At 39.2% G+C, this 13,416-nt stretch overlaps 1 protein-coding gene across 4 annotated transcripts in view; it reads left to right on the top strand.

Annotated features, from left to right (window-relative positions):
- LOC125297292 (zinc finger protein 501-like) overlaps window positions 1–13,416 on the top strand; it is a 65,021-nt gene that overhangs the window by 4,740 nt on the left and 46,865 nt on the right. Inside the window, exons 2-4 of one of the 4 annotated variants that reach the window (XM_048247575.1) lie at window positions 202–366; window positions 1,972–2,292; window positions 2,654–2,814. In XM_048247575.1, the coding sequence (XP_048103532.1) occupies window positions 2,013–2,292; window positions 2,654–2,814 (441 nt within the window). In that variant the 5' untranslated portion in view covers window positions 202–366; window positions 1,972–2,012. Of the gene's footprint in view, window positions 1–201; window positions 367–1,971; window positions 2,293–2,653; window positions 5,551–7,390; window positions 7,568–13,416 lie in introns of those variants that run through there. The other 3 variants (XM_048247574.1, XM_048247573.1, XM_048247572.1) reach the window with 3 other exon arrangements.

Genomic DNA, 13,416 nt, shown 5'->3' with positions numbered 1-13,416 from the left:
TTGGGGTCGCGACCCCTAGTTTAAAAATAACTGCTCTAAACCACTATAGGCCTACCACATTATGCCAGTAGGCCTAATTGTTTTAAGACATTGTTATAATTTTGTCAGATGTTAATTTTGTCATGTTAATTTTGATAAATATGAAGGACATTTTCGGCCGCAGCAATGAAGCTCATTTTGTCTTCTGCACATTTGTGTCAGTCTTCACTAGAAAAGCTTCTACCAATCTCCGAAGCAGTAGGCGGCACTGTTGAGATGAAATTGAATCTGAACCAGCCAAGAAGAAGTGCCGAGTCTCTCGATGTTGGGACAGTGTTTTTGATGCTAACGTTACATGTCGCGGGGATTATTTCACCTTTTTCCAAGGTAAGCATGAAATTAACATATGTCAGGGTGTGGAACACTGCACTTACTTGAGGTAGGTTACATGTTTAGATCCTTATTTATGCTTGAGGTAGGTTACATGTTTAGATCCTTATTTACGTTGTATGTGTCTAACACAACTTTACGTTGACACAACAACGATAACGTTAACCTACTCCTAACGTAAGGTACCATTGCCTTACTTACACAGTAAATTTACTCGAATGTAGTCAGGTGATGGATGAGGAGACACCCATCAGTGGACATGACATGACACACCGTGCAAAGTTCCCACGGGTCATGGGATTTTTAGAATATCATGAAATTGCAATAAAGTCTGTTGCAGACATGGGAACTCCAAGTCAAGAAATGTGATCATTTTGGGTCAAAGTCAGAGAATTGTGTTGTAGGAGCACTGCCAACATAGGTCTACAGTACATCAATTCCCACGTAGCATTGGTGTTTATCGTGTTATTACAATCCATCACTGCTTCCTTCAGTGGTTGTGATTAGCTTTTTCAATACTAGTTCATAATTTCCCGCTCTAAAGAAGTCAAAAAGATTCTACGCTACTCAGTTGCTCTGAAATCTGGTGTAATGAAGTGACTCTTGTGTGTGACAGGATCTGTATGAAAAGATCACTACATGAATTGTAGTGATTGTACGTTAAGTGATTGTACCTGGAATGTTTTCAGTATGGGGGAGAATGAACTAGGGCAAAAGGAAATGGGCCGAGAAGTTAAGACGATTCAGCACTGACAGGGGGCCCCCAGAGAGATAATACTAGCCTATAGACCCTTTCAACAATAAAAACAAAAACAATGCTTGAACGTTCTATTTGGTTCCCAATCTACTTCCTCTGCATTAAGATAACATATGGAATGTTAAAACGGAAGCCTTGTGGGGCCAACTATGATGCTGATAATGGAACTCTCTTGAAAGGGCCTATTATCCGGGGGCCCAGAATTATTGTCTGTCATACAAGGATACAAGGATACAAGGAAGTTTATTGTCACATGCATATAGTTACTGGACTCAGTAACTATATAGCACCCAAGAGCAACAGGGGCAAGGGAAAACTCCCTTACCAAGGAAGAAACCTTGGGCAGATCCACGGCTCAAGGGGCTAACCCAACTGCCAGGGGTCTTGGTGTGTGTGTTGGGGGGATCCCCCCACACACACACACATACACAGCACATTGTCTTCAGGATTTTCTCCAACACACATCCTCTACATACTTACAGCACACTGCCCCCACCTACCCACACACACACACAGGGCCCAAATTGTCTAGCAGCGAGTTTTCAGGAAGCTGCGCTTGGTCTGCCTCAAAATTCAGTTTTGTTTTGATGTCAGAGAATTCTCATGGAATTTTACTTGACTTTGGCCATGTGTAAATTATTATATTATATATAATTAAAATATTACTATTAATGATAGTTAATGTTGTTTATTCTTCAAATGAAAAGATTTTGCAAAAGCATTCTATTCACTGTGTTACTCTATCTACAGGTTATAATAACGTTAACGTTAGAAAACTAATGTAATTGTTTGCTCTTAAAATGAGAAGATTTTAAAAAATAATAATTCTACTCCCTGTGTAACAGGTTATAACTCTGGATGGGATCATCCTGAGTCCATCTGGAACATGGATCTCGGACTGCTCTTTGCTGAACCCCAGCAGATGGACCTGAGAGTGATTGTGAAAGAAGACGTAGAGGAGGAGGAGGACTATGGCCATATGATTCCATGCAAAGATGAACAAGACCAAGAAGAAAAGCCCTTTGCAGAGCTTAACTGTAAAACTGAAACGGACTTATCCGACTACAATATTATTTACAGTGAACCACTACAGACAACAGCGGAGATTGAGGTAAAGGTCGAAGACGAGAATGAACATCTACAAGAATACGATTGTCTGCAGGAACGTAAGTCATTTCAGACATAAATCCCTCATATATGTCTTGTCAAATATAAATGGTATTCCCTTTAAGTAAAAGTAATTTCAGATACACATCCGTCGTATTCATCATGTCAAATATAAACGGTATTCCCTTTCCTTTATCCTATTTACAATGAAATAACAGGTGTCCTTTAAGGGCAACAGATGAATGTTTTTGTCTCCTTGCCACTAAAGGGTGTAATTAACAATGAAAACAAAGTAAACAAACTTATTTCAACACATTGAAAAATATCAGCACTCTGGGGCAAATTTGGGGCAGCCGTGGCCTACTGGTTGGATGTAGAGGATATGTCTGTCATTCTATGTATCTATGGTAACTCTTTCAGGTGTATCAGAACACCCAGACTGCCTGCAACAGAAGATTCACGGACAGAATGATGAACTCAACCTGCAGCTCAAAGGAAGGCTGCACCACTGCATAGTCTGCAGGAAGAGTTTCTCAACTCTTACTGAACTGAAGGAACACCAGAAGATGCACTCAGTTAGGGTAAATGAAAAGCTGAACTCTGGCAAAGGACTTCATAAATGTATGCATTGCGAAAAAATATTGACAACAGGCAGAAATCTTAAACGCCACATGCGCACACATACTCATGAGAAGCCTCATAAATGTATCCAATGTGGAAAAGGTTTTTCAGAAACTTCAACTCTAAAAAATCATATGATAACACACACTGGTGAGAAGCCTCATGAATGTATTCAGTGTGGGAAACATTTTACACTAAAGACAAGTCTTAAAACCCACATGATACTACACACTGGAGAGAAGCCTCATAAATGTCTCCAGTGTGGAAGATGTTTTTCACAAATTTCCGCTCTTAAAAGCCATAGTCTGACTCACACTGGTGAGAAGCCTCATAAATGCGCCCAATGTAAAAAAGCATTCACAACATCCTCGCAACTTCAAAATCACATGCGAGTACATACTGGGGAGAAGCCTCATATATGTGGCAACTGTGGAAAACCCTTTTCAAGATTTACATGTCTGAAACGCCATATGCGAGTCCACACAGGAGAGAAGCCTCATAAATGCGATCAGTGTGGGAAATCATATACAAGATCCTCAAATCTTAAACATCACATGTGTATAGTTAGTGGAGAGGAGCCTAACCAATGTGTCGAGTGTGGAAAAGCCTTCTCAGAAATATCAGCTCTTAATGCCCACATGCGAGTACACACTGGAGAGAAGCCTCATAAATGTGACCAGTGTGGGAAATCGTATACAAGATCCTCAAATCTTAAACATCACATGCGTACACATAGCGGAGAGAAGGCTCACCAATGTGTCGAGTGTGGAAAAGCTTTCTCAGAAATATCAGCTTTTAATGCCCACATTCTAGTACACACAGGAGAGAAGCCTCATAAATGTGTTGAGTGTGGAAAAGGTTTTTCAGAAATTTCACTTCTTAAAGTCCACATGGTTACTCACACTGGTGAGAAGCCTCATAAATGTGCCCATTGTGGGAAAGCATTTTTACTCGTGTCAAATCTTAAAACCCACATGCGAACACACACACACAAAACATATTCTAATACACACTGGAGAGAAGCCTCGTAAATGTGTCCAGTGTGTAAAAAGCTTTTGCACAATCGGGAAATCTTAATAGCCACATACTAATGATGCACACTGGTAAGAAGCCACAAGTGGAAAGCAGTGAACATCAAACACCAAATATTTGCATTTTTAATCTTCAACACCTGGTACATGCTGGAGAGAAGCCTCATACATGTACCCAGTGTGAAAGAGCATTTACAACATCCACTCAACTTAAAGACCACATGCTTGAACATACTGCAGAAAAGCCTCATAAATGTCTCCAGTGTGAAAAATATTTTGCAGTAGCCCGCAGCCTTAAACAACACATGCATCTACATACTGGAGAGAGGCCTCACAAATGTGAACAGTGTGGAAAAGCTTTTACGGTAGCTGCAGAACTTAGAAATCACATGCTTACACATACTGCAGAAAAGCCTCATAAATGTTTCCAGTAAAAAATATTTTTCAGCAGCCCGCAGTCTTAAACAACACATGCTTATACATACAGGAGAGAGACCTCATAAATGTAACCATTGTGGGAAAGCTTTTGCACAATCGGCAAATCTTAGTAGCCACGTGCTAATGATGCACACTGGTAGGAAACCACAACTGGAAAACACTCAATGTCAAACGCCAAATATTTACATTTTCCATCTCCCACTATGAGGCGCTACACCATAAATCAGTCATAATGGGCTAAAACGCTGTCAATTTGAAACACCAGATTAGTATATTTACGTCTCTCACTAGGTGGCGCTACACTTGTCCTGCAAAAGAAGTAAGGACAAGCGCTAAAACATTTTAATTTTAAAAGCACTGTGGGCCTAAAAAAAAATTTTGGGCAGAGTTTTCTCTGTAAAGTTTCCCCTACAGCTTCAGAGTATATATTTTACGACAATCCTCACTAGGTCAGTCTGCCGTTTCCTCTTTCCCTGTTCCTCCGACAACGGTTTACTCGGTTTCTGCGTCTTCACTGGTTCTGCCATGACGAATGTCTGAGGAACTCCATCGCTACATTATTCTAGCCGGTGTATGTGTGTAGTGCAGGAAAGCAATTTGTTACATCGCGAGACCGCAAGACTTTCTGACTCGGAGTCCAGCGTCCCCCCGGCCAATGGATGTTTTTTCCGCTCACAGACGCTAGGGGGAAGAGACGGCCACCATTCCACCCAGAAAAAGTGACCTTCCAATGACTCCAAAGCTGTTAAGGTAAATTAAGTAAAATAAAAACTGCATAGTTCCCCTTTGACATTGTCGTAAAACACACAAAATTGAAAATACATAAGAGGGGAAATAACATCAATGTTTGTGGAAAATATAAGTGTAAATAAGGGTCAAAAAAATGATTTTTGGTTCAGTCATGATTAGCCTAACATGATTTACTTTTGTTTGTTTGCCAATATCATTTAATCAAGTGTTGATGGTACCCTATGTTTTGCACAAGGTAAATAAACAAGAGGGGGAAACATAATGTCTGTGGACAATCAGTATTTTTGTGTAGGTAAAGTGTAGATAAGTTTTAAAAAATGTGTTCTGCTTTAGTTGAGTTGAGACTATTGTAATGTCAAAATGTCAGCCTTACAGTAAAAAAAAAAGCTTGCGTAATGACATGTTCTTGCTTATTGCTATAGAAGTGTACTGAAATGGTTTCCTTCGTACCAGTTGTTTTTCATAGGTGAATTTGTTGACTATGAGGTTGACTAGGATGTAAATATTCATCTTAGCATAAAATTGTATTTGAAATTCATTTTAAGTTTGATTTTTCTACAATAACAATCTTCTGGTTATTTAGTCATCTATATTTTGTTTAGACATATGTGAATTGACACTTACCTTTAGACTAATAGCTTACAGTATTTGGACCATTCACTGACCAGACCAGAGCAAGAGGCTGAATCAGACTTCATAACAAAGTCCTTATGTAACAAAGTATCCCAGATAGCAAGAGGCTGGCGGACCAGTGTCGGTCCATTGGGGGCATAGCTGGCGGTCCGCTGACATTTTGCCAATCGGTTCTCTGGCGTTATGCTGGTGGACAAATTGCCCAATATTTTGCCTATTGGTCCAAAATGTTTTTCATTTGTTCAGTTATACTCCATATATAATTTTATTAACTTTTCTTAACATTCATGAGAAGTTAAATTTAGACGGCATGCCAACAGCCAGTGGTGGAATGTAACGAAGTACAAATACTTCGTTACTGTACTTAAGTAAATCTTCCACGTATTTGTACTTTACTTAAGTAAAATTTATAGTGCATACTTTTGACTTTTACTTCGTTACATTTTACAGCAATTATCTGTACTTTTACGCCACTACATTTCTACAACACCATCGTTCCTTTTTACGATACATTTTATGATCAGTTTTTTTTTCTCTCTCTGACAAACACGTTTGTTTTACCAGGGGGCGGGGTTGCTACCAAAGATTCTGGAGCGCTACGTGCATTCTTAGAAATATAAGCTTCTAGTCTAGACCAGGCAAAGCGTGAGCTTGTAGCCATCTGCATTCGGTAGGCTATATTCACCAGACCCATGGCTACACTGTACATGCAACTGTGTTCTGTGCCTTTCTCTGTCTGTTATTTGCAGCGTTAGGGCCTCCTCTCCGATGAGATTGCTATCCGCGGATCAGCGAAGTTACAGGCTATGCCCATATGCTTCTGTCACACGTCTGATCATTTGCGGCACAAATGAATGGTAGACTATTAATGAACCGGTGGCCGGAAAAAAACGTAACATTTTCCAGATTAGGAAATATTCCTTAATTGTGTGTGATCAAATAAAGATGCATAGCCTACAATTGGGGGGCAGTAATGTGAGCGTTCATTCAATGTCTATGCGTCTGAACCTAATCATAAAGACACCTTTCTCAGCAACTTTTCTGTTCAATCAGCATAATTGGCATTACGATCCACCCGACCTTTCCCTTGTCTACCCTGTTAAACTTCAGGCTCTCGTGTTTTGCTGACTGATATTACTCAGCAGATCACCCTAGTTAGATAACCCGAATTACAGTCTCTAGAATTGTAGGTCAGAATGTAAACTGGGCCACATATGGTAAGCACAATTGCATTAGCTTAAAACTATCTAGTCGAGTATAACCTAAAACTAGCTTAATTAAAATGCCACACAGCCCATACTGATTTTTCGTTTTAGAATATAGTATATAAATCGTTATGCAAATACTTTTACCTTTAGTAATTAAAGTACATTTAAAAGCAGGTACTTTTTACTTTTACTTAAGTAGGGTTGTCATTGTGGTACTTTTACTTTTACCAAAGTAAATATTTCTCTGTGTATTTGTACTTTTACTTAAGTACTGAGTTTCAGTACTTCCTCCACCACTGCCAACAGCTGTCCACTATCTGACAATCTGATTTTGCTATCTGGGATCTTACAAGGTACAAACACATAATTTCATAATGTGAAAGGGCTTTGGGTGATTTTTCAAATTCCTGCACTCGCACTCCATTCCGGGAAGTGGCAGTAACGTATAGGTGTTGTCTTTGCCAACGGCGAGAACATTTTATCACTGGTAGGAAGTTTTTTGCGAGGGAGACTTGCACGGAGGAGTGAAGAGACTACTGGTCCTAAAAATCTTTTGTTTTTTTCTGTGATCAACGCCATTCATGTCTTGTCAGACGAAGACCTCAGCATCAGATTAACAGCGCTCAGTGTATGGACCAGCAGTCTTGCTTGAGGTAGGCTACGTGTTAAGAGCTTGTCACTAACGTTGCCGTCATTTTGTATGCGTTCGATTAGCATGTTTGTATTTTTTCGTTTGTAAGAAGAACAATGAATAGGGTTTCAGGAAATTAAAAAGAAAGAAATACACGCACCTATGAACCAGACCTAATGTACCTATTCAGCGCATTTGAGCTACTCCAATTCCCTATACATTCGTCAAATCAGCCGCTGTCTCGCTATCCGGCAAAAGATTCTTTGGACGCCGCTATTTATAGATTTCCGGCCCCCTATGACTTACAATGAACACATGTAAACAAAACGTAAATTATGTGCTCAAACTAACGCCGCTGACTTATGAAAACAACCATTCCACTTTGATACGAAACTACATAATTGTACAACATTTATACAACAAAAATCTGAATTTAGATCAAGTAATGTGGAGAAATCTTATGCAAAGTGTCAACCCCTAACAATGTGCCCTTTGCCCAAAGTTATGGTCGACTAATGTCGAATGTCAGAGTAATGACATTGAAAAAGGTACCTTCATGATACACTTCAATTTATAAAGGTACGAAGTATAAAAAGAAAAACACAATTTATCAGATGGATTACCCAAATAATTTGTAACAAAGTACAACATTTATTCGAGGGCACATCTATTCCCAGAACTATAATGGGTGTTAAATATTCCACAACCACTAGATGGCAGCATGACACAGCACATAAAGTACACATACGTGTCGCTGCCATAGACATAATGTAGTCGCTGCGACCTGAAAGATGGCGTGGTTGAATATCCACTTATCCTGCACTTCGGGTCTAATAGCGGGTGAATTGTATGACCACCAGATGACGCCGGTTCACTGCACCTCGGGCCTAATAGCTGCTGTGACTTCGTTTAAGTAATAAGCCTCGAGGAGCCGACGGTTACACTTGTTTTAGGGGCCACGCTGCGCAATCCGGGTAGGCTACAGAAGAAGCCAATAGGCTACAGTCGCGTGTGTTTGTGGTGATTTATTCCATGTATTAACAAAATAATAATGTAACATTAAAGAAATAGCCTACATAGATAAAAAAAACGAAATAATTACACCAAAAAAGTAAAGAAGCTTTATCATTGATATATAAGCTTACTGAAAATCAAATAAAGGACTAGCCTACAATTGTGTTCCACAGACAATATGTCCTACAGATAATAACAACAGTAAGAACATAGGCTAAGTCACGAGGACACGGGGGCTTAAGTCTCATGTTGGCCTATGACTAGCATAGGCTACCAAGCACGTCTGGGTCTGTGACCGTGAAATAGCTCCAATATTAATTGTGGTGCCAATGAATATATGCTAACATGAATCTCATCAGTCACCTATAGATAAGGGTTAGGCTATAACATATGTAGGCTGTAATGTAAAAATAGGGTCATATCATATAATGTTGACTTATTAAGATGGGGGAGAGAGCTGAACATATTACACTGAACTAATTGTTCATTGTTGAAAATCAATCAAAAGTTTGTAGTTGATCCAGATGTCATTGGTCGCAATGACTGTTAATGGGTGTATCCACAATTGGGACCTTGTTACAAGTTGGTCTTTCAGCTGCTAATGCAATCAGCGGCCGTCAGAAAACATGTTAGACAACTGAGGAATGAGATGCCACACATAAAATGTACAGTCAAACAGAATGCACAAACATCAATGGGAATCCACCAAACACTGCAGGGAACCATGTTATTGTCAATCAGCACTCTGCCACGCTAAATCAGACCCTGCTTATGTTTGTGCAGAGCAGAACAGATATTTGTAGATATGATGCAGGACCTGTTAAGAGAGATTAGCAGCTCAGTCTCCCTCATACTAGTCCCTACGGTGAACGATATAATAGCATAGTGCTGCTGCTTCTGATGTGCAAGACAAGACAGGGTATATATTCATAATGTGACAGGCAGCATGTATTTATAAGTATAAGTATATATACTTTTTTGATCCCGTGAGGGAAATTTGGTCTCTGCATTTAACCCAATCGGTGAATTAGTGAAACACAAACAGCACACAGTGAACAAACAGTGAGGTGAAGCACACACTAATCCCGGCGCAGTGAGGGGTTAGGTGCCTTGCTCAAGGGCACTTCAGCCGCTGCCCACTGGTCGGGGCTCGAACCGGCAACCCTCCGGTTACAAGTCCAGAGTGCTAACCAGTGGGCCACGGCTGCTCCGTTATGTTACAACCTCTGAACAACTACTATTGATGTTAGAAGAACAAAACAATACATCTTCAAATGTTCATTGCTTATTACATGTGTTATAAAAACAAAATCCTTGTCTGCTTTCTGTGTTTTTGCATGCACCTGTCAACAGGGGTGTAAAGACATATTTGTTCACCATGCACTTAGGCTGTTCTGAGTCATTGTTTGTATGTTATAGTATTTGTTGATTTGCATTTATTGCCCATTGATATTGCATTCACATTATTGTTTATTATTGGTATTCTCCTTATTAATTCTCCTTATAATTCTCCTTATTTAAAATAATATCAACTGACATTGTTATTCATAGCCATATTTTTTCTGCTCTTATAAGGTAATACAGTGCACATATTTATATTTCATTTATATACCACATTCTGAAAATCAACTGTGTAGTGTTTCACTGCACCATATTTCTTGACCTGTCTCACCACCTGCCTATAGGCTACTTACACCACCTTACTTACAACACTTTGAAGAGCCAAAAACAAAGCTCAGCACACCTGTTCTGTGCATCAGCAAAGTTGGAGGGTTAATTTATGAACCATCACTTCTAGCTGAAACATCACTTCTAGTAGGCTACATGTGACGTGTAGGCTAGAAGAGAAGTCTTTATTGTCCACTACTGGGGAAATTCATCGGCAACACTTTATTTTAATGTGTCGCTGTTACAGTGTACCTACCTAATTAGGTACAGTGGTACAACCTGTGTAACAACAAGTACTATCAGGTACTGTACTATCATTGTACTTGCATTATGTATTTGTGGGTACCTACATAGGCTATAGTTGTTACATTGTAATACTGAGTGCTTTTACAAAACGTTGCCAATTTGCCTAAATTTTCATCAGAGGCAAAGAGCTGACCTGAGACCTGCTGGATGGGGTAAATCTGGTCATGAAAGATTTGATATACAAATCATTCTTAGCTCCAGTCAAGGCCTCATTGTCTTCAGTGTACATGTAACAGCTGTGCTGCTACAACCTTGTTACTCTTTGATACAGTGGAATAAACCTATTAAGTGTACCAGTTAATTACTTACATGTACATATGACATGTACAGTATGTTGTGTCTTCGATGTTTTGGAACAGGTCTACTAATTCACATTTACTGTGTGGTGTAACAGCAGACATGTTTCAACACATCAATTACAGGATGCATGACATCATTGACAGGATGTATATAATATGTACATGTAAGTACTTAACTGGTACACTTTATTTGAATGGGTTTATTCCACTGTATCAAAAGAGTAATAAATAACACAGTTGATACATGTACTACAGTATGTAGGGTAATGGCAGACATGTTCCAGGACACTAATGACAACATGTAATGTAATATGTAATTGTAAGTGGGTAATTCCACGGAAAATTGACTTTTTGTCACATCCATAACGCCAGTGAAATGCCTTGGCATTTGTATGATGTGAATGTTACTATTCATTTTTTGTGCATTTTTTGTCATGTACATTTTTCAGCCAAAAATAGCAAATGCTCAAATTTCATGTAATCATTCACATCATACCATACCATCACATTTTATTGGCGTTATGGATGTTAGAAAAAACGTAATTTTCCATGGAATTGCCCAAGTACTTAGTACTTATGCCACTGTATCAAAGAGCAATAAGTGTGTACCAACACAGTTGATGTAGTGAATTAGTAGACCTGTTCCAAGACATCGAAGACACAACATACATGTCATATGTATATGTAAGTAATTAACTGGTAGCCTGCCGAGCCAGACCCACATTAAAATGTAGGGTCTGGACACTCACCGTTCGCAGTGCTCAGTCCGAGGGGCGGGATAATCAGTTGTCTTTCAAATTCCCTCTGCACGCAATAGGACAGCGGCAGAGCTGTGAGTCCCATGCGTTTCCCGCTAGCTGAGCTAGTTGGCTAGTTCAAACGTTTGCCAACTTAATAAAAGCTTAACTCGTGTCACACTGTTCGCCAGCAGCAACATCCATCTTATTTGTTTTCAAGTAGCAGGGAATTCAAGCCAAACCGTTGCAACTCTGCCATCAATCATTATGTTAAGCCCACCTAATCCACTCTATACACTCCATTTCATTGGCCTGATTAAGTTTCGATTTCTGGAGCTCACAAGCCAACGGAGAGTTGCTAGACTAGCTCTGGCAGCAAATGTAATTCTAGATTCTAGATTTCTAGGCTAATTAACTGGTACACTTAATAGGTTTATTCCACTGTATCAAAGAGTAACAAGGTTGTAGCAGCACAGCTGTTACAAGGATACAAGGAAGTTTATTGTCACATGCATATAGTTACTGGAAGTAAGAAATGCAGTGAAATTATGTCTGGTGTCAGCCTATTTGTGCATTTATATAAATGTAGCGTGACAAGTGCAGGGCTTAAAATTCGTTTTTCAAAATGGGGGGGAATTCCCCCCTTAGGTTATTCATGTAGGGGGCATTTACACAATTTAGGGGGGGGGGGGGATTGCAATTTCGATACTTCTTCAATACTTTTTAAAAAAGTGTTTGATTTTGGGGCCCGCAACACCCTGACATCATCAGGAATATATACTGTAGTGGGATCATTCACAACAGTGGACATCCTAGATTCTGCTTGACTCTCTCCACACACACACTGAAAATTATGGCTTATGTGATAGGCTATGTTTCTATTTCATATATTTGTTAATTAATATAGAGTGTATTTAGTTAATAATGTATTTTTTTTAATGTATAGCATTTTACTAGTAATTACTAGTAGCTAAACATATTTAGTAATTTCAATGCTTCATATTGACGTTTAAACTATAACGCTTAGGCATATCTTTAATGTGTTGTGTAGGTCTAATTGAGTGCACATTGGTGATGAGTAGGTGTAATTGAGTGCCTGTCACTTTAAGAAAATATGTGAGAGTAATTAGCCTCCCTTCAGCCTGACGGTTTTAGGCTAGTCGCTAGTGAATAAAAGTTGTGCATAGTGCATAATGATATGTGGATACAATTCATTATGTTTTCTATGTTATTAGATAAAATTAATGTTCAAAAAACTAACAAGTTGAAGACAATCTTTCTGGGATCAAGTGTTGACGTGACCTGAGCTAGCAGGATAGTTACCAAGGAGCTCTTTCCAGATGTACAGTAAAAGTTTGCCATGGTTGCGTAGTAGCCTATTTGCGTAAGCGCAAAGTGGTTCTCTTGCTCTCTCTCTCTCCGTGTGTGTGTGTCTGCGTCTGCATGAGGCTATGTTCAATTCAACTCGGCACTTCATGATTATATTAACGTCATCAGACAGGCTGTAAAAGTGTATGCGGGAATTTCTCGCATTATAATGGCTAGAGTTGCGGGACTTGAACAAATTATGCGCAATCCCGCAGTGAAATTTAAGTGTGTTTACATACAGCAAAAACTCTTTTATTGCCCTCTCTCTCTCTGTATATATATATACAGAGAGAGAGAGGGCAGGGAACTATATATATATATATATATATATATATATATATATATATAAAAACACACAGTGTCTAGGTTTATTGCTGGTTCCTGGTTGCTGTAGTGCAATGATGTCATCTGCTGGCCGTGCCGCTAATAGCGCCACAACATATGTAATTTCACTGACATTACGGTAAAAATCTTGTTTT

This window comes from Alosa alosa, chromosome 7 (genome assembly GCF_017589495.1).
Source record: "Alosa alosa isolate M-15738 ecotype Scorff River chromosome 7, AALO_Geno_1.1, whole genome shotgun sequence".
Lineage (NCBI taxonomy): Eukaryota > Metazoa > Chordata > Actinopteri > Clupeiformes > Clupeidae > Alosa > Alosa alosa.
The sequence above is the reverse complement of the archived record's forward strand: the minus strand, read 5'-3'. Positions and strand labels throughout refer to the sequence as shown.